Source organism: Artemia sp. Qi Xiang Cuo, chromosome 12, assembly GCF_049724085.1.
Source record: "Artemia sp. Qi Xiang Cuo chromosome 12, ASM4972408v1, whole genome shotgun sequence".
Lineage (NCBI taxonomy): Eukaryota > Metazoa > Arthropoda > Branchiopoda > Anostraca > Artemiidae > Artemia > Artemia sp. Qi Xiang Cuo.
Window position 1 is genome coordinate 51,505,473 of NC_142805.1, and position 24,962 is coordinate 51,530,434.

Consider the following 24,962-nt stretch of genomic DNA (forward strand, 5'->3'; position numbering starts at 1 on the left):
AAGATGCTCGCGTGCGGAAGGTGATGCAAATGAAACAAATAATAGTGTAGATAATTTGAAGTCTAAGATGGAAAATTAGGATAAACTCGTGAATGATTTATTTACAAAAGTTAAATCACTAAAAAATCAGTCTCTTGTGTTGCAGCATACGGAAAGAAAAAACAACTTATTGTTCTGGAATGTGAGGACTGATTCATTTTTAGATGCGAAAAATACCATTAAAAGAGTGCTGAATGAGGGATGGAAATGGAAGTGAAGGATATTCCACCATTTTCAGTGATACAAGAAGCGAGTAACTTTATAAAAATCAAAGTTACTGATTATAAGGACCGATGCGGGATAATGAAAAATGCAAACAAATTAAGAGGAAAGGACTTGCAGTCTGGAAAACCAGTTTTTATTAGTTATGATGTTAGTAGAGAGGTGCGCCAAATTAGAAAGGAATTGGTGTTGAAAATAAAATACTCGATGGAGATAGGAGTTGAATGCTGGATACCACTCGTACTACCACCAGTTCTTTATGTTAAATCTGCATTTAACGTTGGAAGAATTGATTGGCTCAAAGCGTTAAAAATGAACAGAGTGGTTTTGAGCTATTTATTTACTGTGTTTGGAAATTATTTTTTTTAGAGTATATAGAAGAAGTTATTTGATACGACGGTTCTTAAATTTTGGTTTTTTTATAAATCAAGTTGTGAGCCATATTAATCCCACTGAATTTTTTTTTGGGAGTTGATATGCGTATAAATATCGACCGGTTTGTTTATTTGTTTTGTTTAATTTTTGTTTCTTATGTCCGCTTTGACGGAATATATTTTGTTATTTTTTTTTGTATTTATCTAGGTCTAGATATATGTTTAGTAGATAATGATTTTTTTCGCCACCGCAACCCTCTACCGTCACATACATTAACTTTTATTGATGATGGTTAGAGAGATCGTTTTACCTCCTGGGAACAGCAATGTCCTGCAACTTGAAAGTCGAAGGGTTGATTTTTCCAGCTAGTTTAATGTAAGAATAAATATAAATTTATATATTAATGCTACTGAGATTTTCACAAATGAACCATCAAGGTACATTTTTAAAGAAGGGACACTACCCTTGTATTGTGATAGGGGCCATTTTGGCCTTAACATTTTTCATTTGAAATGTCAGGGATTGAATTCTGCGTATAATTTTTTATCGGAATTAATCAATACTAATGTCTTTTAGGTGATCGCTTTAACTGAAACGTGGTTAAATGATAATAACTCGCAACTACTCGCACTACTCGCAACATATGCCTGGTTACATTTTACGTGTAAGGACTCCAGAATATTATCAGCATAGAGGCCAACCAGCTTACATTTGGGCTGATTATAGGGTTTCAATGAAAGATGATCATACAATATATAGAGAAAAAGTTTACGAGTGTTTGTTCTACATATAACTAGAGAGAATTTGAATTTTTGTATTGTTGTAGTATATAGACCTCCACAGAGCCTGCTCCAAGACTTTATGGACCTATTTGAAGAACAATTAATGAAACTTCCAATTAACTCTATGCCATGTTTTATTATGGGGGATTTTAATATTGACCTTATAGATCAGTCATCTGCTAGCACTGAATTTATTAATACAAGTTTATCTAATGGGTTTCATCCTTGTGTAAATATCCCTACAAGAATTACGGGAACATCAGCTAAGCTTCTGGATAACATCCTTTGTAATGTACCCTTGAGTCTTCCCAGGGTCCTTATCAACGATGTATCTCACCACTTTGGAGTTTCAGCTAGATTTAGAATTGTCACGAAGGTGGAGGCAAAAAATCAAGGATTCCAGTGATCAGTAAAAATGCGATGGTAAAACTTAAAAATGATATAGAAAAGGTGGATTGGTACGATGTTCTAGGCGAACTTCAAGATGCAAATTCAAAGTTTGTTTTATTTTATGAAAAGTTGCAGAGTTTGATAAGTCAAGCGGTCATATTGAAACCATTTAATAGAAAGCACTCAAGTAAAAAACCTTGGATTAGTCCTGTGATTTTGAAGCAAATAAATGTAAGAGATAAATTGTTTAGAGCTCATATAATTAACCCGACACAAGAAAATAAGCAATTATATAAAATTTATCGAAATAGGTTGAATACAATTTTAAGAAATGAAAAAAAGAAATATTTTGAGAAAAAGTTTAAGGAGGTCGAAGGATGCCCTAAGAAAACCTGGGGACTAATAAAAGAATGATTGGATTAAAAATAAAAAGTGTACCTGATGAATTAGTTAGTGTAATGGGAAAGACTTTGAATTCTGAAAAGGACATATGCAACGAATTTCAGAGTTATTTTTCGAATATTGGTCTGAATTTAGCTATGTCAGTTGTACCTGATAGTGGTGATCCAACATTCGAGTCCTTACTGAGGGACCCGATTGATGTATCTCTTCACCTTACACCTGCAACACTTTATGAAATTAAAAAAAATATTAATGGCTTGCGTAGTAATTTATCTGGTAGCGATCATATTACTCTAAAAACACTTAAATTTATTTTTCCTGTTATTGCTGCAGTTTTATGTGGGTTAATTAATGAGTGTATTCGTGAAGGAAAATTCCCAGACTGTTTTAAAGTTGCCCGTGTAACCCCATTTCATAAGGGTGGTATTCAAAACGACCCAGGAAACTATAGACCGATATCTGTTTTACCCATCATTTCCCATGTTTTAGAGAAGTGTTTTAGTATTAGAATGATGAGTTTTTTGGAGGATCATAAGTTACTGGTAGAGACACAATTTGGGTTCCGTAGAAAAAGGACAACGGAACAGGCGATGATTTATTTGACAACTATTATTAATGAGGTATTAGATAAATATTTTAAAATAGGTGCTATATTTTTAGATCTGATGAAAGCTTTCGACACTGTGGATCATGAACTTCTACCTAAAAAGTGTGAGGTGTATGGTTTGAGGGGTAAATCATTAAATTTTTTAAGAAGTTTTTTAAGTAATCGTTATCAGTATGTCCAACTAAATGATTCTTCTTCCGAAAAAAAGCGTATTGAAATACGTGTTCCGCAAGGATCAGTTCTCGGTCCTATATTATTCTTGATATTTATTAATGATTTACCAAATTGTCTGAACAATTTTTGCTATAGAATAAATGAACTAACGGTAAACCCGACTAATGAAACAGTTTCACTTTTCGCTGATGACATAACAGCCATTAGCAGAGCTAAGACAGAAGAGCTGCTGCAGATTTCCATGAAGGAATCAGTTAATAGAATTATAGCATGGCTGAGGGTAAATAAATTAAGGATTAACATGGCTAAGTCTAACTTTATTATTTTCTCGCGATCATCAAACTTTTACCCATGGATCAAGGAATTAGATATGCCCAATGGTGTTATAAAACAGACTGCGTATTTTAAATACCTTGGGATTGCAATAGATGAAACTTTATCTTTTAGGGAACATGTAACTTAAGCTAGCAAAATTCTGGCTAGAAATCTCAGTCTAATGAAGAAACTCCAACATTTTTTTTCAAAATATGTTCTCCGCCATCTTTATTTTCTTTGAATGCAGCTGTAAATACTTTATTGTTAGTGCATTTGGCTCTCTACTTTATCTTTTATCCTAAAATCAATAAGAGTTCTACAAAATCCTGCCGTAAGAATTTTAGTCGGTATATTTCCACGTATGTCTGTTCGAGAAATTTACCCAACTTTAAAAATTTTGCCGGCTGCAGGCCTACGTGAATTCTATATATTGTGGTTTATTTTTGGACTGCAGCAGGATGTTCAGCCTCGTTGTTTTGGTGATTTTTGTCCGTTATGTCTACTGTTCATTCTCATGATACAAGGGGTAGCGCGGACTTCTGTGTACCTATAGGTATATCTTCCCGTTCATGTTTTTCTGTTTTTATAGAGGTACACGGAAATAGAATAGTTTGAATAGTGATATTAAGACTATTGTTGACCCCAATATTTTTAGAAAAATCACTAAGGTACTGCTTTTTGCTGAATATGAGTTTTGATTGATTGATTTATTTATTTATTGTGGGGGTTTTGTTGATATGATGTTCCCAGAGGAAGTATAATGTATGATATTATTTTGTATTTATTGATTAGTGTGATGGCATTAATGGTATCGGTGGCAAAGTGTTCTTTGTTTTAAGGATTTTGTTTTCTCTACCTCCCCCACGGACAAGCTTTGCTTTTTAGGGGAGGAAGTAATAATTTTTTGTTGATATCTTTTTTTCCAATAAATCATTCTTTCTTTAACAATTTCTTTAAATTTTTATTTGACCCAAAATTGTAAAATTTTGAACGATTGGGTTTAGTTGGGGGTTCACTAGAGAAGTTTTGGTGAATTATCAAGACGTCACAAGAAAGACGTTATTTTTTTGATTTGATTTCTCAAGTAAGAAAAATGCTTTTCTCTGACACTGATTCAAAATATATTTCTCTTCTTAAGTTGGGCTTAGCACTCAATTTTTATTTTTTTATTTTTTAATAAAAGTTGTTTGGGAATCCCGCTTTCTCGACAATACTTTTTCTAATAGATAACTTGATGTTAATATAACTTATGCATACAAAATTCGCAAAAGATTAGATTATTTCTTTAATGACTGATATATTAAGGGAAAACCTCTCAAAACCAATTTTTTTATTATAAAATTTCCTGATTTTAATAACAGTTAAAGAAAAAAAAGTCTTGCTAAATCTACAGAATTCATGCATTGTTTATTTTTATCTTGTTTATGAATTTTTATTTATTCATTTTTCTTTCTTTTATAGGTCATGATATCAAATTCACATGGAGGACAAGGTATTCTTTTTTCATTAGCAGGCATGAAAAAGTGAGTATTATCTTGTCTGACACTTATGTTGTCTGTAAACTCTTGTTAGTCTGAGCTACGCTCTTTGTCTGAGTGTGTGAGAACTCTCCTGCCTGGAACAATTGGATGTCCTCCGTCGTTAATGCAAGAATGTACTGTCTCTTCAAAACCGACCGATGCAGTTATTCTAAAAAACCCACCTACTGACCTCAAAGATCCTATTGAGCGCAAAGAGACCCTTGATACCCTGGATGGTCATGAGGGTATCATAAGGGTGAGATCCGATACTGTCAAGAAAAGGTGGGTAGTCCATACCAGACATAAAGACTCAGCCGTCTCTCTCTCCACCGCTGCAACTAGTCAGCTAAATGTATCCACTCATTTCCTTAATCAAAAAGTGCTTGGTATTGTGAGTAATATCCCTGTTGTTGTGCTAAAATAAGACCTTATTAATATGATTCCCGGCCTTGTTGATGGAACCAAAATTGGAAGTTCTGGATCCTTCCGCCTTGAATTTCTAGACGATACTGCCTTAAATAAAGCTATAAACGAAGGTTTGTGTTTGGGATACGAGCTTTTTAAAATTAAAATTTTTCAGAAGTTACCTCCTAGATGCTACCGTTGTCAATCGCCGAACCATATTGTCGGAAATTGCCCACTCCCATCGACTAATCAAAAGTGTTCACGGTGTGCTGCTGGACATTGTAGCACACGTGATAATCCTTGCACTGAAAGCCCAAATTGCGCCAACTGCGGGGGAAATCATGTTTCCTATAGTATCAGATGCCCAGAGTTAAAAAAAGCTCTGAACAAGGATAAAAAATGATTATTAGTGGGAATAGATCTTACTTTATTTCACTTAACATTAACGGAAGCGAAGACAAAAGATTTTCTTATTGAAGAGCATCATGAGTATGAAATAGTTTTTCTAGAGGAACATTTTCTAACTAAAGCCAATAGAGACACTCTCAAAGGATCACCAACCCACCACACAGTTGTACGTGAAGCTAAAAAAATGCGCGGTCAATCCTCTTGGGGCCTTGCAAGTTTAGTTCGTCTCGCTAAGAAACCTGAGCTTATTTCTTCTGACCATAATTTACTGGCAATAAAATGTGGTAATATGGTCATCAATGTCTATATGCCATGCAATCGCAAGAACATTTCTTCCCTATCTGTCTTCGCGGGTTCTTGTAAGCGACTCAGGAGACTTATGCTAAGAGTGACCAATCAGGGATTAAATAGGATCGTGGCTGGTGATATTAATGCCAATCTTCTGTCCGAATCTGAAAGAAGTGACGTGTTTTTTGATGCTTTGCCTAGTGGCTATCAGTCAGTCAATAAGGATAAACAGTTTAACTACATTCATAACCGTGATGGTTCTAGATCAAACCTTGATCATGTCATAGTTTCAAGAGGATCTATCGTAGTTCTTCTGTCATTTTCTTGGATGATAAAGTTGAAGATGATCACTTACCTTTAACTTATGAAATTGAGTCGCCTGCTTTACTGGCCTTTATCTGTTTTTCTTACCATAATAAATGGTTGGATAAGCCAAATTGGAAACGAGTAAATTCTAAAGCTTATTTGTACGTTCTTTGCTCGTTATTATCAAGCCTGAAAGTGCCTTTTCACCTTTTACAAACCTCTGTAAGGTCACCGACAGCTAAGATTGATTTAAATTGTTACTGTTACCAGATCGTGCATTGTTTAAAGTCAGCTGGTTCAATTGCAGCTCCTGTGGACCGTTTTAAAGTGGACGCCATAAAACTGTTATGGAATGGGTGTACAGATGTGAAAAAAGCTAGGCAACTTACGAAGTTTTGGCATCACCTTTGGATTGCTTGTGATCGGCCGAAGTCTGGTGAAGTATTTAAAATTAAGCAAAATTCGAAACGTCAGTTTAGATCTTCTTTGTGTCAAGCCCGCCTGAATGGTTTGGATGGCCCTTCGGATCGGAAGTCTTGGTCTAATGTAATTAATAGCAGCAAGTGTGAGCCTGCTACCGTTTCGATTATCAAAATCAGTGATTTTGTTGCTCATTTTACTCGTGTTTTTTCTACATTTAATCATTCTATCCAGTCCATGTTTTCCTCCTTATTGCATATTACTGCTCCTCGAGTTCTTCGGTAAGTCCATATATTGTCAATGTCTAATGGTGATATCTATCGGGCTTTTAATAATGGTAAGAATTCAAGTGCTCCCTATGAGAATAGTCTACTCGAAAATCACTTCGCTGTTAAACATCTGCTTTTTCTAACATACAAACGTCCCTTGGTTTAAAGGTTTTTAGTCTAGTTGTGCGTTATATATAGTTTTCTTTCAGAGATTGCAAAATCAACCCCGTCCAAAGAAAAAGGTGCACATAAGATTCACAGTTATCGAATATTTACAGTGTCTTGTTTCATGAGCAAGCTGTTCGAGTTTGTCGTATTGCCTGAAGTTTTGACTAAATGTGATTTTTCTGATTATCAAGTTGGGTGGGTTCAGAGCCGGTTTTGGTTGTTCTCAAGCCCAATATATACTTGGTCAGTTGCTAGTCTCGGCAAAAATATAAAAAAAGCCACTTTAATTTTGCTCGGTTGATATATCGGGCGCTTTTGACCAAGTTGTACATTCGCAAACGCTTCACTGCTTAGTTAAAGCAGGAGTTAATTCTTCCGTAGTAAAAGTTCTTCAGTATTGGTATTCCAATTCGTTGGTTTGGTTAAAATGGATGTCTGATATATACGAGTCTATCTCAGTAAAGAAAGGAGTCAGGCAAGGTGGTGTGCTGTCTCCATATATTTTTAAAACTGTGCTTGCGGACTGTTCGCGAATGCTGTCTCCTACTGTGTTTTTAGAAAATACTGCTGTTAGTCACATTACCTATGCTGATGATGTTCTGCTAGTTAGTCATACTAGGTCAGGCCTCACAAAGAACCTAAATGTTCTGATTAATGCTTTGAGTATGATTGGGCTTTCTGTAAATGCTTCAAAATACGAGTTTCTGTATTTTAATATTTCTAAGCCAGCTCCTTCTTTACATGTGGGTACAATGCTACTCAAGTGTGTCTCAAAGTTGAAATGGCTTGGGATTACTTTTCCTAATACACTTTCGACTACATGCTCGTCTCTGGTTGCTAGTGCTTTGCAGTGCATTTGATTCTCATATGGTAAAATGTCGCCTAATAGAGGGAGGTAAAGCCGCCACGGCTTATGTAAATTTTACCATAGTTTTGTTCTCCTGTAATTCTTTTTCTTCCCGGTTTGCAGCCTCTAATGCGCAAAAAAGACCGTCTTCAGCTAAGGAGAGGTTATTTTAAATATTGTAAATTCCTGCTATATTTACCAACGTGGTACAGAGATCAGGAGATTATTTCTTACTTTGGGATTATTGAACTTCTATGATTACTTGACAACATAGCTAAGGACCTGAGGACCAACACTGAAAATCACATATGTGTCAGTGAACCCCCTACTTATTTTTTTCCAGATTAGTGTTACTTTGGATATAGTTACGTCATTTACCTTGAGTTTTCCTTATTATATCCTTGTGGATAATATTATTTAGTTTTGTCTTTTTGTATTCCGTGTTTATTTTATATTGCGGGTTACAAATAAAATTACTTACTTACACTATTAGACTTTTACCATAGGTAGAACAAGCTGCCATAAAGTTTAATTAAATAATATTAATGTATTAATATATAAATTACATTAATTAAATTATTGTAAAACAGTCATAACATTTAGTCGACCACTGGAATCTTTATGTGTAAGAAAAGAAGAAACCAAGTGCCATGAATCCTCGCCTATTCGCCAAAGGGCGCACTTTGTATTCAAATTCAATATTATAATTTTTACATATTCAAACCTTGGGCAAAGTGTCCAGATTTTTGGGGGCTCCTTGAAGAAGAAGAAAAGATTTGATAAGAGTTGGTCGGTAAACCATGCAAATTAGATGATCCAATTGGCTTTTAAACTCCTGCCTTTCTGCCATGAATCTGGAGTATAACACAGGTGTGACTAGTGTACCTGAAAACATGGTTATTCTATAATTTGGAGGTTATAATAACAAATATAATAAAATATAGTTTCCTGCAGAAAAAAGTCGAAGAAAACTTCACATCTTTTTACCCAACTTAAATGAATAAACCAAGAGCTAGTATACCAAAATAACGTAAAGAAAGACAATCTGAAAAAAAGAAGAACAAAGAAATGAAGAAAAGAAGAATATTCCTCTCATAAGTTTTCCTATTATTTGCAATGAGTCCTGAAAGGACATCGGCTGATCGACTGGTAGAAATTCAAAGCGACTGAATTTAGAATCAATTATCCGGTCTATTTCAAAGCCACGTAAATCATTGGCATTACAATAGCACTGCCTAAGTAAATAGCAATGTGGGGCCACAATGTATTATTTTTCTTTTCTTTTCACCAAGGCACTTCGTATAGAAGAAGTTGTCATAGAAACTTCGGGGGGTCCTCATTTGACTGGAAATTGAAGGCCCTGGTGCTTTTTTTAAGAGTCAAAAGTAATTGGAGGGCAAACATTCCCGCTCCCACGCCCATTAATTTCCTCAACACATCCAATGTAAGTCTTGAAAAATCAATTTTGTACAGCATAGTTGAAAGTCCAGAAACTGTTTCTCTGGTGATGTCTCACCCCCCCCCCCCACAGCTATTGGGACAAGGGCTGTAAGTTAGGCAATTAGTCCATTTTTCCATTTAGTATTTATTATTGAGAAAGAGGGCATGTTTGACCTTTGGTGTTTAAAAAGACCAAGGGCATTCAGGTGAATCTTTCAGATAATGTTGAGGGAAATGTTGAACTAAACCAAAACACAATACGTGAATACATGCTGTCAAACAGGCGTAACTCAGGAATGACTGAGGGCATTAAGTTGAAACTTTCAGGGAATGACAAGGGGGATGATCAACTGACTAAAAAGAAAATATTTGCACGCTACTACAACTACTACTACTATTTCCCCAACTGCTAGGACTACTACTACTGCTGTTACAACTACTGCTTTTATAGCGACTACTACTACAATTACAGCTACTGCTTCCGTAGTGACTACTGTTAAGGCTGAGGACACGGAGGTGATGATTTAAGAAAATGTTGAAAGGAAAAAAAAAAAACTAAATCAAAATACACTATGTGCATACAGATTGTCAGAAGGGCGCATTAGCAATATCTTAGGAAAAGCTTACTGTATCAAGCTGAAACTTTCAGGACATCATGAGGGGGATATTCAACTGACAAAAAGACAATATCTGCGTACTACTTCTGCTACTAATACAACTTCAACTACTATTACTGCTGCTACTAATACAATACTAATACTAATACTACTGCTACTTCTGCTACTACTACTACTGCTACTACTACTAATACTACAGCTATGATACTTGTACTACTAAGGCTAAGAGAATAAAGGTGAAAACTTAAGAGAATATTTAGGAAAAGTTTGAATACATCAAACTCACTATGTGCATACAGGTTGTCAAAACGGTGTATCTCAGGAATGGCTTAGGGTATTAAGTGGGAACTTTCAAGGAACGCTTAGGGGGAAGATCATTTGACCAAAAAAGCAATATATACACGCTATTACTAATACTGCAGCCACTACTACTAATACTACTCCAGCTACTGCTGCCATCGTAACTACTATTAAGACTAAGAGTATTAAGGTAAAAATTCAGGAAATGTTAAGTGAGGAACTGAACTAAACCAAAACACACTATGTGCACGCAGGTTGTCAAAAGGACATATCAGTAGTGCCCCAGGAAAGGTATACGTAAATAAGTTGCAGATTATTAAAATAACATATCGACAACATCATAGCAACGGCTAATCCTATGAAGTTGAAACTTCTAGGAGTTGATGAGGGGGATTTTCAACTGATAAAAAAGGCATTCATACTTCTCCTACTGCTGCCACAAGTGCTACTACCCATGGGCGTAGGCAGCATTAGGCAGCATATTGTCTAGGGGGGAGGGACAGTTTATAGTGTGATGGAGTTTTATCAACTGCTTTTTCCAAACCATCTGCTTTTTCAGGCATATCTAATGTAAATTTGAAGGTCTAGGGGGGCAGCTGCCCCCCCTGCCCCCCCGTCCCTACGCCCATACTACTACCATCAGTACTAATACTGATCCTACCACTACTATTATTAGTACTCCTACTACTGCTACTGTGACTACTACTACAACAAAAACTAAAGGCATAAAGGTGAAAATTTCAAGGAATAATGAGGGAAAAGTTGAAAAGAATCAAAACATGCTGTGTGCATGGACGGTATCAAAATTGCATATCAGCATTATCTTACGAACGACTGTTGAATACACCAAAAGGTGACAAAAGTAAAAAGCAAAGTGTCCGTAACATAGTAGAAATTCTGGAAGGAGCTCATTTGATTAGAAATTGAAAGTTCTAGGGCCTCTTTTTGATAATGAAAAGTGATTGGAGAGGAATCAGCCCCCTTCCTAATCCCCTTAATTTTCCAAACACATTCAATAAAAATTTTGAGACAGCCATTTCGTTCAGCATAGTTGAACAGTCCATGTCTCTAGGGATGTCAGACCCCTAGAGAGCTCAAAGGAAGGGCTGTAAGTTATGTAATTTCCCATTGTTTACTTTGGTGTTCATAAAGGTCAAGGCCATAGAGGTGAATTTTCTGAGAATATTCAGGGGAGTGTTGAACTAAATAAAACCCTGTTATAGGCATGCAGGTTGTCAAAAGGACATAATTCAGAAATGACTGACAGTATAAAGTTGGAACTTTCAGGGAATGATGACAGGACTGATCAATTAACCATTAAGGCAATATTTGCACGCCACTACCACAAATGCAACTACTACTACCACTACACTGCTGCCTCTGTAGTGATTACTACTAAGGCTGAGGATATTGAGATGAAAAACTGAAGAAATGTTGAGGGGAACACACTGTGTACATACAGATTGTCAAAAACGCGTACCAGCAAAATTTTAGGAACGGCTTGCCGTGTCAAGCTGGAGCTTCCAGGGCATGACGAAGGGGATGTTCAACTGACCAAAGGCAATACATGCATACTACTACTGCTACTAATACTGCTGCTAGAACTGTTACTACTACTACAAATGCAACATGACTATTACTACTATTTCTTCTACTACTAAGATGATACTGGTAATACTAAGGGTATAAAGGTGAATATTTGAGAGAATATTGATGAGAAAGTTGACCTTAACCAAAACACACTAATTGCATGCAGGTTGTGAAAAAAGGTGTTTTTCAAGAATAGCTTAGGGTATTAAGTTGAAACTTTATGAAAATGCTTAGGGGAAAGATCATTTGGCCAAAAGAAAATATGTAGACACTCGTACGTGCTAATGCTACTACGACTTTTGCTACTACTCCAATAACTACTTCTACTGCAATTAATACTAAGGCTAAGAGTATTAAGGTGAAAATTAAAGGAAATGTTGAGGGGGAGTTAAACTAAATTAAAACTAGCATTAATACTGAATTAATACTACAGGCATACAGGTTATCAAAAGGCCTAGCGGCATTATTATAACAACTTATAATAATAAGTTGAACCTTCCAGGATCTGAAAAGGGGGATTTTCAACTGACTAAGAGGCAACATACTACTACTGCTACTTTAATACAGCTACTACTATTAGTACTACTAATCTTACTGCTACTACTACTACCAGTAACACCCCTACTACTACGGTGACTACTGCTAAAACTAAGGCTAATGCTATGATAGTGAAAATTTCAGGGATTATTGACAGGAAAGTTGAACTGAATCAAATCACACTGTATGAATGCAAGTTGTCAAAAGGCGTATAAGCAATGCATTAGGAACGGCTTTGAGTATGAGGTTGAATCTTTCAGCGTATGTTGAGGGAGATGTTAAAAAAAATATACTATGGGCATACTGCTACTAATGCTACTACTACTACTACTACTACAACTGTTGCTACAATTGAAACTAGTGGTATTAAGGTGAAGCTTTCAGGGGGAATGTTTTGAGGGATATTGAACTTAACCAAAACACACTATGAGCACACGGATCGTCAACAGGAAGAACCAATAATATCACTATTGTTGCTTCTTCTTCAACTCCTAATGCTACCACAGCTGCTACTATTAAACTAGATCAAAATAGCTTAAGTTCTTCCAGGTTGTCAATATATCCAGGCAGGAATACGGTATAGAGTAGGGTATAAAGTGCAAGCTTTCACGAAAGGCTTACGTTGCTTTAAAACTACATCAAAAGACACTACGCGTATGCTGGTTGTCAATAAGACGTCTCAGCAATATCAAGAACAACTGATGGTATTAAGTTGAAACTTTCAGGACTGCTACTATTATAACTTCTGCTCTTACAATTGAACTAAATCAAAAAGTGTAAATGCATGCAGGTTGTCCAAGAAGCATAGATACAATGTTTTAGAAAGGGTATAAGGTTTTGTTTTTCAGGGAAACTTGAGTAGGTGTAAAACTAAAGCAAGGGATACTATGTGTGTCTTGATTTTCAAAAGGGTGTATATTATTGACAATTGTTGAAAAACTTCGTCCAACATACAAATAGTAAGCCAAAATATGTCGTCTTATAGAAAAAAACATAAAGATTTAAAATTATTTTCTTTACTATTGAAAAAGACTATTTCATGAAAAAAGAACGAAAAAAAACGGTTTCCACAAAATAAGTTTTCCAAAGAAAAGTAAAGAGCTACATTAAATCAAAAATGAGTAAGCCTAAGCCCAAAGACTTTTAGTTGGTGGCAGTAAAAACGATCAATTGGGAAGTTTTCTTTCAGGGCCCAGAGGAAAGTATGTTAAAATCTGATAGGAGAAGATTTTTCAACTCTGTTTCTTTTTCATCTTCTATGACCTAAAAACGGTAGTTTTTACTTTACCAACATCTGTTACTAAAAATATGTGCCAGAGACGTCAATTGAAATATACATATATATATATATATATATATATATATATATATATATATATATATATATATATATATATATATATATATATATATATATATATATATATATATATATATATATATATATATATATATATATATATATATATATATATATATATATATATATATATATATTATATATATATTATATATATATTTTTTTCAGAAATCTTTGTTATGATGGTTTCCTCTTTTTTGATATTATGAGAAATATAAACATTCAGCTCGAAATAAAAGTTGCTTGAAAAAAGTCGGCAACAATAGAGTAATTTTAATCCATAGTAATTGCCTAGGCTCTTAAAGTTCAGCTAGATAATTTCCTTGCTCTAAAAACCCCTTTATTCATATGGTCGTGAGGAATCGACTTAACAGTTGGGACCAAAAACATATTAGATTAACCTCAACATTGAATGAAACGACTGAATATACACGACTGAATACTGAATATACACGACCAATATACACGAAACAAATGAGATAATATGAATGCTAATCTTACAGTTTGCTTGAATCGTACTTTTAATACTGGCCATTCAGTACGATGATTTTCTAGTCAATAAATTTCAGTTTAAATGCTTACGTGTGGATTTGGGATCAGGCTCCTTAATAGGAGCATAGCAGAGCTGCAGAAGAGCCGCAAGGATGTCTAAAAGGCTGGTTGAATAAATCAGGGCACCCAAAGTTGGTTCGGACGCTATTTTTAGTAAAGCTCGTGTTGTAAAGGACAGTCGATCGTATTTCTGAAAAAAAGAAAACATTACAGACATATAAAACGTACCATTTCTCAACCGACCACAATTTTCTTTATTACTCAGAAATCCTGAGATATTGCCAATTACTGGTAATTGGTAAAAAAAAATTATCAATTTAGACATTATTCTTGTCAATTTGGAATTCAGACCTCAAATTACTATTTGGACACACTTAGGTTCCTAATCTGCAATGTATTAGTTTTTCATATTTTTGGAAAATGCTTTTCTGGAGGCCAGGTGTATTTTTTGGGGGCCGAAGGCCGATCGCATCAACATACCAAAGAGAACAATTCAGGTCATTAACTTTCAAGGATGTGATTCTGGTAAGGTCAACCAAGATATCCGAAATTCCAAATTCTTATGCAAGTTACGATTTTGACTGAAATTTCTGAAAATTAATATGTACATATAGGTCAGATCCACAAGTAAACTTCGGATATCTATGTCATAGGCCGACAATAGTAAACCCAACTCCAATACTATCAACAGCGGTGCTTCTAGAAGCAAGTGCCACCACATAAGCGTCATTTGTCCGATTTTTGGTTATGGTATGTCAAAATATCCAGAAACCAGGAGTTTTACAGACAGTCCAAAATCCCCAGGAAACTGTTCTAGGTCATTACATAGATCAAAAACAGAAATTCTGTCAATTAAGTCTTCAGAGAATCCGTTTAACCATTGCTTCGAGTCCATAAATTTTTTATGTCCTTTTTAAGTGACCCAAAACATTTTGCCACTGGAAAGTGGCATTTTTGTTATTTTATGGCACAAACTAAAGTTTTGCTCAAAGAGGACCAAGTTGCTATCTACTGAAAATTCTGAGACAGTCTATCGATTTAAGAGCATCAGAAAACTATACATTTATCTTTCCAGTTGCAGAGGAAGTAATACCGCACGGTGGCAAATTTGTTCCGGAATAGTTACGTAGTACATTTAAGATAAATGATTAATATTGGCATTTATCTTAATGCTTAATTCAACTAAGCTGATTCAGTTGATATATCACGAAATTATGTGCAGTGATGTATAATTATGCATCAGCTATCACGAAGGAGAGGCAGTTAGTCATTGTGTAAGCGGGAGTATGGCTTACATACTCCCCATACCCTTGAGACTGGGGTTTGGGGGGGGGGGTAGGATTAATCTTTCATTTCCATTCAGTTTAAACTAAGCCTGAATAAGGGTGCTGGGAGGCAAAACAAATGATGCAAAAAAAATGTTTCTAAAATGTATTTAAAAATTAATTTAACTACTGATTCGATTCATTTTTAATAAATAACATTATACATAGGGATGTATAAGTGTGCATCAGCTGATGTTCACCAGGTGAAGGAGGAAAGCTGGGTTATTTGTAGGCGGAATAGGCAGATACTTCAAAGAGTATCCGAACATCCCACTCCCTTTTAAACTTCAAATGAACTCAGAGCAAGTTTAGGCGAAGAAGGGGACCAACTGTTATCTAATCCCTCTTGGTTCGGAAAAAATTTGGTCTATGCCTTTATTACTGATGCTAGCAGGGGAACGGGGGGTTGTAGTATCCGTCCCATTCCGAAAATCTTTTTCTGTGTAGAATAAAATATAACATTAACGTAGCCAATGGCACACAGATGGAAAAGATAAGCCAGGGCATCGAGGGTCTCGCCAGGAAATTTCTTGGGGTGGGGAGGCAGTCACGTGCTAACTGGAGCTTTGTTTTCAGTGATTTTAAATGACAATAGTTATCTTGTCCAATCTATATACAATGTTGACTGCGCTGATTTTGAATTGAAAATCAAGTATTTTGCAGTAGGCATCAAGACATGGCTAATTGTAGAAAGAAAAAGCCAAGACAGATAGTCCAAGTAATTCAGAGGCAAATGTTTAAATGGCTGCATGCACGGGTAAATGGCGGGAGTAAGCATGTTTACACAAAGTATGTTTATACAAAGTATTTAAACATCAGAGAACCCTATTTTATAGGTACCCATGGCTTCAGTGCAGTTAAAAATCGGAAGTCACATCGAATTCTCATCTATATGAGCAACAATACCCCTTTCCGTCCACCCAAAATTCTGTAGTGAAAGTGTTATTAATTAATTATTCAACAAGCTTGTATTTATTGAAAATTTGACTACATATTCAAATTTTCTCTTGAATTTTAATTGTAGTCCAACATTTTAATTCTTAAGCAGGAGAACTGAAAAAAGGAACGCCAACAATTAATTTACACTTATTGATCGAAAAAATTTAATGACAAGAAATAAATTTAAAATTTAACGACAAGGGTACGATAATAATACCCTGAAGAACCCCGGCCTTTGCTAGATTCTAGTGCCAGAATAAAATGAGAATGTAGTTTATCTGGAGCTTCTACTGAATTTCGCTTATGTATGGATACTTACAGCAGAAGGAGATAAGCTTAAAGCAATTTGGACATAAAAAGGCATATTCATGAGTAAACAAGCGCAACACAACAAACTAGTTTTGAAAAAAAAATCTAGTAAACATTTTAGTCTGGATGCCTTGAGTGTACATTTACTGAAATTCTCTCTAAAAAAAGACTCTGTCTATCTTGTATTAATTCCTTAATTGTTTTAAATCCTTAGTTGTTAAACTATTAGCTATTAATTCCTTAATTATTTTATTACTGAAGAAATAGAGTCAATTTACCAACTACTTTCGAACTTTTAAGATTCTCCTCCGATAGCACCCCAAAGTATCTATTTGAACATTATTTTTCCATAAAAGCTCTTCTCACTCCAAGTAGTAGTAGTAGTACTCATTGCAAATTAAAACACAAAAAATAATCAATAGCACCTTAAAGCTGATTTTGCGAGTGCACACAAAAAATCTAAGAAAAATTACAATAAGCAAAAAAATGAGTTTGTGATTTTAGTTTTAAGAATTAAGGATTAGGAAGTGAAATCAGGGATTGAAAATGTGTTACATGTTGAACTTCTATGTATCCAAACATACGAATAACATAACATGAACAAGAAAGCACCAGATTTTTCATAACTAGTAAAATTAAATATATCAACAATATATGAAAAGAAAACTATACTACAGGGAGCTAATCCCATTCAATTTATTTTAAGATATAGCAGGCCTAATCCAGTAGCTCTATACATGATTTAGATTTGAACTGATCTATATAATCTAATTCCTTTATGCTTGGACTAATCTTATTCTAAAGCTTACATGCTTTAAATACAATTGAGTACCTCTACTTGAAACCGAGCAAGGAGCCTAAATTTATTTCCCGCCCCCCCCCCAGAAAAAAACTGATTCACCTCTGAAATTTTGACCTGAATAAATCTTTAACTGTTCGATTGTGCACACAAGAAAAATATCTAATTCTGCCTAACATTTTTATTGAATAAAAATGCGAGTTTACCTCAACGTCTGAAACTTCGGATGCAGAAGTCTGGTCCAACAATTCTTGAGCATATTCCGATCGCTTCTGCAACGGAATTCCAACTCCAGGAAGTAAGTTGGGAAGAACCTCCAGGGCAATGACATACTGTGCAAGCTTAATTACTTTGTCTCTTTGAGAGACTGATATTAGAAAAGGAGGAGCTAAGACCGGTGTAGCCTAAAAAAATAAGGTACTGTTTTTTGAACAGAGGAAATCTAGTCATTGAGGTCTATCTCTTGTATTCTGGCGTCCAATCTTTTCAAAAGAACTGGCTGTTATAATAGTAATTATTTTTACCCTATTTACAAACATTAAAATGCATACGGGAGTAAATAAGGGAAAAAAGAAGACAAACAAACAAATAATACAACATTAGAAGTAAGGAACACTGAAAAATGAATTTACGTTGATGCAAACTTAGGTTATGGAATCGCTCCAGTAGAACGATAGAATCACATCTAAAAGAAAAATACAACTTTTCCAAATTGAAGGGTAGCCTACATTAAAAAAAAAGAAAAAGAAAAAAAAAGAGGTAAACTTTATAAAAAAAAATTGAGATAACTGACAATAAAACAGTTTACTAAATGAAAAATCTTTAAAAATTTGACGCTAAAAATATAAATGAAAATACGGACCAAAAGATAAAAACATTCGAGCAATTTCCAAGATGATAACATTTAATATTGTAAGAATGTGGCCTTTTCTGCCACACAGTGCTGAGAAAGTTCGTAAAAACCGTTTTTACAGTTGTCTATGACTTGGTAGCGTGCATAGTCCGGTAGCTTGCCCAAACTCGGTAAACTAGTAATGCCACCTGCTGTAAAATAACTAGTAGTCACCCACTAAACAATTAAAGCGTACTGTTGGGGCACTGTTGCCACACCCTTGTCTGAACCAGATCTATTGTCGTATAGTACCCCTTAAAATTATTGTCAAATCAAAATCTCTCTAGCAGCGTTTAAATTGAACTCTGATGTCAAGATAAGCTTTAAAAAAAACCTTATTTTACTAACAACTAAGTTACTAAGAAGATTTTTTAATATATTTGTAAAGAATTAATAGCTAAGTTATTAAAAAAGAATTCATGTTAGTTTGGTAGAAATTCTCAATCTTCTTTGTGTCTCTGGCTACCACCTGGGAAGAATGACGTCCATTCAGGGCCATGAACCCGCTTGGTACCGATGTTTGGAAATATCGCCAAAAAGCAAGAGGATTTGGTTATCAGAAAAATCGATTTAGCTTCCAGGGCCAACTGTCTTGTTTTAATGCATCGTATTATCTTGTGAAAGTAGATAGCCCCTGATCAAGTTGTACTTGGGGTCCAAAGGATACACAGAAATTGAAGGGGAAGGAGGGACGGGTAGAGAGAGATTGGGGAAAATGAAATTAGATGAGGAGTTAAATTAATTTGTCCTTAGATATATGACTTGCAGTTTTCTTTAACCGATAAATTTATTAAGAGTGAACAGTTTAATCTAATGACGCTCTTGCATGCTCATTTATGTCCACAGCTTCTTATTACCTTTTCTGCTGTCGAGTATTCGTCCTCTCACTGCTTCCACGTGAGTATATCTCAAGTTGAAAAGGATGGTCTAAGACCCCCGACTGATTATCCTCGCTTAGGTGATTAATTTGCCAATTTTACTAATTTGACTATACCCCAAGGTGAAGAAAACAGTGGAAAGTCTGCCCCAGGTGCGATGCAGTCGCTTCTACCGCACAGACTAAGTATACCGCAGTTTACACAGTGAAGGGAGGGGGATATGTAGTGAGAATAGATGGGGGAAACCCAGGGTTGTGTTTATCTGTTGGCTCGGAATACCCTTAGGTCAAATCTACACGCAAAAAGAAAGAGAGGAAGTATCTCACTCAAAGGCAAACTACTCTTCAAATTGATGGGAAATTAACCAACTGGTTACAATAAGCAGATATAATAACAGATGGGAAGTCCCAAACAGGAGTTAGCGACTCATGTTAATTAGGAGGTGGTGTCGAACTTAAGACATGACATAAGCAATTTGTTGAAAGGTCACTCCTTTCTACTTTGGTACAAAGCAGCCAGCTGTCCTATGATTATTCATGGTCCTTAGTCATCTGTTATTCTTGTTTAAGCAGCCCTTTTCTTATTTGTGAAGTCCTATTCTTATTCAAGCAGGCAACAGCCTTATTCTTATTTGTGGTGCTTGATCAAATCATATTCTTATATAAGCTGCCAGAATCCTTATTCTTATTTGTGCTCCTTGGTCAACTCTTGTTCCTATTTAAGTAACCATCAGCTGTATCTTTATTTGTTGCCTTTATTTATGTCCTTGGTCAACTATTCTTATTTAAAAAGCCAGCAGCCTTATTCTTATTTATGGTGCTTGATCAAATCATATTCTTATACAAGCTGCCAGAAGCCCTATTCTTATTTGTGCTCCTTGGTCAACTCCTGTTCCTATTTAAGCAACCATCAGCTGTATCTTTATTTGTTGCCTTTGTTTATGTCCTTGGTCAACTATTTTTATTTAAAAAGCCAGCAGCCTTATTCTTATTTGTGGTGCTTGATCAAATCATATTCTTATATAAGCTGCCAGAAGCCCTATTCTTATTTGTGCTCCTTGGTCAACTCCTGTTCCTATTAAAGCAACCATCAGCTGTATCTTTATTTGTTGCCTTTATTTATGTCCTTGGTCAACTATTCTTATTTAAAAAGCCAGCAGCCTTATTCTTATTTATGGTGCTTGATCAAATCATATTCTTATACAAGCTGCCAGAAGCCCTATTCTTATTTGTGCTCCTTGGTCAACTCCAGTTCCTATTTAAGCAACCATCAGCTGTATCTTTATTTGTTGCCTTTGTTTATGTCCTTGGTCAACTATTTTTATTTAAAAAGCCAGCAGCCTTATTCTTATTTGTGGTGCTTGATCAAATCATATTCTTATATAAGCTGCCAGAAGCCCTATTCTTATTTGTGCTCCTTGGTCAACTCCTGTTCCTATTTAAGTAACCATCAGCTGTATCTTTATTTGTTGCCTTTATTTATGTCCTTGGTCAACTATTCTTATTTAAAAAGCCAGCAGCCTTATTCTTATTTGTGGTGCTTGATCAAATCATATTCTTATATTAGCTGCCAGAAGCCCTATTCTTATTTGTGCTCCTTGGTCAACTCCTGTTCCTATTAAAGCAACCATCAGCTGTATCTTTATTTGTTGCCTTTATTTATGTCCTTGGTCAACTATTCTTATTTAAAAAGCCAGCAGCCTTATTCTTATTTATGGTGCTTGATCAAATCATATTCTTATATAAGCTGCCAGAAGCCCTATTCTTATTTGTGCTCCTTGGTCAACTCCTGTTCCTATTTAAGCAACCATCAGCTGTATCTTTATTTGTTGCCTTTGTTTATGTCCTTGGTCAACTATTTTTATTTAAAAAGCCAGCATCCTTATTCTTATTTGTGGTGCTTGATCAAATCATATTCTTATATAAGCTGCCAGAAGCCCTATTCTTATTTGTGCTCCTTGGTCAACTCCTGTTCCTATTTAAGCAACCATCAGCTGTATCTTTATTTGTTGCCTTTTTTTATGTCCTTGGTCAACTATTATTATTTAAAAAGCCAGCAGCCTTATTCTTATTTTTGGTGCTTGATCAAATCATATTCTTATACAAGCTGCCAGAAGCCCTATTCTTATTTGTGCTCCTTGGTCAACTCCTGTTCCTATTTAAGCAACCATCAGCTGTATCTTTATTTGTTGCCTTTGTTTATGTCCTTGGTCAACTATTGTTATTTAAAAAGCCAGCAGCCTTATTCTTATTTGTGGTGCTTGATCAAATCATATTCTTATATAAGCTGCCAGAAGCCCTATTCTTATTTGTGCTCCTTGGTCAACTCCTGTTCCTATTAAAGCAACCATCAGCTGTATCTTTATTTGTTGCCTTTTTTTATGTCCTTGGTCAACTATTCTTATTTAAAAAGCCAGCAGCCTTATTCTTATTTTTGGTGCTTGATCAAATCATATTCTTATACAAGCTGCCAGAAGCCCTATTCTTATTTGTGCTCCTTGGTCAACTCCTGTTCCTATTTAAGCAACCATCAGCTGTATCTTTATTTGTTGCCTTTGTTTATGTCCTTGGTCAACTATTTTTATTTAAAAAGCCAGCAGCCTTATTCTTATTTGTGGTGCTTGATCAAATCATATTCTTATATAAGCTGCCAGAAGCCCTATTCTTATTTGTGCTCCTTGGTCAACTCCTGTTCCTATTTAAGAAACCATCAGCTGTATCTTTATTTGTTGCCTTTGTTTATGTCCTTGGTCAACTATTCTTATTTAAAAAGCCAGCAGCCTTATTCTTATTTGTGGTGCTTGATCAAATCATATTCTTATACAAGCTGCCAGAAGCCCTATTCTTATTTGTGCTCCTTGGTCAACTCCAGTTCCTATTTAAGAAACCATCAGCTGTATCTTTATTTGTTGCATTTGTTTATGTCCTTGGTCAACTATTTTTATTTAAAAAGCCAGCAGCCTTATTCTTATTTGTGGTGCTTGATCAAATCATATTCTTATACAAGCTTCCAGAAGCCCTATTCTTATTTGTGCTCCTTGGTCAACTCCTGTTCCTATTAAATCAACCATCAGCTGTATCTTTATTTGTTGCCTTTGTTTATGTACTTGGTCAACTATTTTTATTTAAAAAGCCAGCAGCCTTATTCTTATTTGTGGTGCTTGATCAAATCATATTCTTATATAAGCTGCCAGAAGCCCTATTCTTATTTGTGCTCCTTGGTCAACTCCTGTTCCTATTTAAGTAACCATCAGCTGTATCTTTATTTGTTGCCTTTATTTATGTCCATGGTCAACTATTCTTATTTAAAAAGCCAGCAGCCTTATTCTTATTTGTGGTGCTTGATCAAATCATATTCTTATATAAGCTGCCAGAAGCCCTATTCTTATTTGTGCTCCTTGGTCAACTCCTGTTCCTATTTAAGCAACCATCAGCTGTATCTTTATTTGTTGCCTTTATTTATGTCCTTGGTCAACTATTTTTATTTAAAAAGCCATCAGCCTTATTCTTATTTATGGTGCTTGATCAAAATCATATTCTTATATAAGCTGCCAGAAGCCCTATTCTTATTTGTGCTCCTTGGTCAACACCTGTTCCTATTTAAGCAACCATCAGCTGTATCTTTATTTGTTGCCTTTGTTTATGTCCTTGGTCAACTATTTTTATTTAAAAAGCCAGCAGCCTTATTCTTATTTGTGGTGCTTGATCAAATCATATTCTTATATAAGCTGCCAGAAGCCCTATTCTTATTTGTGCTCCTTGGTCAACTCCTGTTCCTATTTAAGCAACCATCAGCTGTATCTTTATTTGTTGCCTTTCTTTATGTCCTTGGTCAACTATTCTTATTTAAAAAGCCAGCAGCCTTATTCTTATTTATGGTGCTTGATCAAATCATATTCTTATACAAGCTGCCAGAAGCCCTATTCTTATTTGTGCTCCTTGGTCAACTCCTGTTCCTATTTAAGCAACCATCAGATGTATCTTTATTTGTAGCCTTTGTTTATGTCCTTGGTCAACTATTTTTATTTAAAAAGCCAGCAGCCTTATTCTTATTTGTGGTGCTTGATCAAATCATATTCTTATATAAGCTGCCAGAAGCCCTATTCTTATTTGTGCTCCTTGGTCAACTCCTGTTCCTATTTAAGTAACCATCAGCTGTATCTTTATTTGTTGCCTTTATTTATGTCCTTGGTCAACTATTCTTATTTAAAAAGCCAGCAGCCTTATTCTTATTTGTGGTGCTTGATCAAATCATATTCTTATATAAGCTGCCAGAAGCCCTATTCTTATTTGTGCTCCTTGGTCAACTCCTGTTCCTATTTAAGCAACCATCAGCTGTATCTTTATTTGTTGCCTTTCTTTGTCCTTGGTCAACTATTCTTATTTAAAAAGCCAGCAGCCTTATTCTTATTTCTGAAATAAGAATCTCATTTCATACTATACTGTCGTATTCTTATTTAAGCATACGACAGCCTCATTTTTAATTGTGGTCTTTGGTCAACTCCTATTCTTATTTAAGCAGCTAGTAGCCATATTCTTATTTGAAGCAATATTTAGGGCTGTTGCATCAATAGATGACTTTCCATACATTTGAAAGGAGTGTGGTTAAAATACAGGAAACATATATAAAAATTTACTGCACGCCAGGCAAAGTAAACCATATTGAATGTTTAAAACAGATCGATATTAATTCCTGAAAGAACGAAATTTTTTTTATTTTCAATATTATAATCATTAATGGGAATCAGTTAAAAAAATATATTGACTTCAGTAAAGTGCCAATGATGCTCCTGGCTTTTAGGGCGTTTAAGCAGTCAGCAGCCCTATTCTTATTTGTGGTTTTTGGTAAATCCTTTTCAATTCCTATTCTTGTTTAAGCAACCATCAGCCCTATTATTATTTATAGTCCTTGGTCAACTACAATCCTTATTTAAGCAGTCTTATTCTTGTTCATGAAGTCCCATGTTTATTTAAGCAGCCTTACTATTATTTATGGTCCTTGGTCGAGTCCTATTCTTATTTCAGCAGCCTTGTTCTTATTGGTTAAATCCTATTCTTATTTAAGCAGAAAGCGACCTTATTCTTATTTGTGGTCCTTGTTCAAGTCCTATTCAAATTTAAGCAGCCAGTAGCTCTATTCTCAATTGTAGTCCTTGGCCAACTCCTATTCTTATTTAGCTCTATCATTATTTCTGGACCTTGGTCAAGTCCTTCGTCATATCCTATTCTTATTCAAGCAGCTAGCAACCCCAATCTTATTTGCAGTCCTTTTTTAACTCCTATTCTTACTTAAGCAATCCGCAGCCCTATTCTTATTTATGGTCTTTGGTCAACTTTTATTCTTATTTAAGCAGCAAACGGCCCTTTCTTTATTTGGTGATCTTTGGTAAAGTCATTTTCTTGTTTAAGGAGCCAACAGCCCTATTATCATTTGTGGTCCTTGGTTGACTCCCATTCTCATTTAAGAAGCCAGCAGCCCTATCCTTGT

The 24,962-nt window shown here is 35.2% G+C and overlaps 1 protein-coding gene across 2 annotated transcripts in view; it reads right to left on the reverse strand.

Moving 5' to 3' along the window:
* LOC148946255 (transport and Golgi organization protein 6 homolog) overlaps positions 1–24,962 on the reverse strand; it is a 75,163-nt gene that overhangs the window by 46,126 nt on the left and 4,075 nt on the right. The window contains exons 2-4 of one of the 2 annotated variants that reach the window (XM_089097884.1): positions 17,912–18,109; positions 14,364–14,523; positions 8,662–8,822 (exon numbers count right to left, since the gene is read on the reverse strand). In XM_089097884.1, the coding sequence (XP_088954010.1) occupies positions 8,662–8,787 (126 nt within the window). In that variant the 5' untranslated portion in view covers positions 8,788–8,822; positions 14,364–14,523; positions 17,912–18,109. The remainder of the gene's footprint in view (positions 1–8,661; positions 8,823–14,363; positions 14,524–17,911; positions 18,110–24,962) is intronic. The other variant, XM_089097885.1, reaches the window with a different exon arrangement.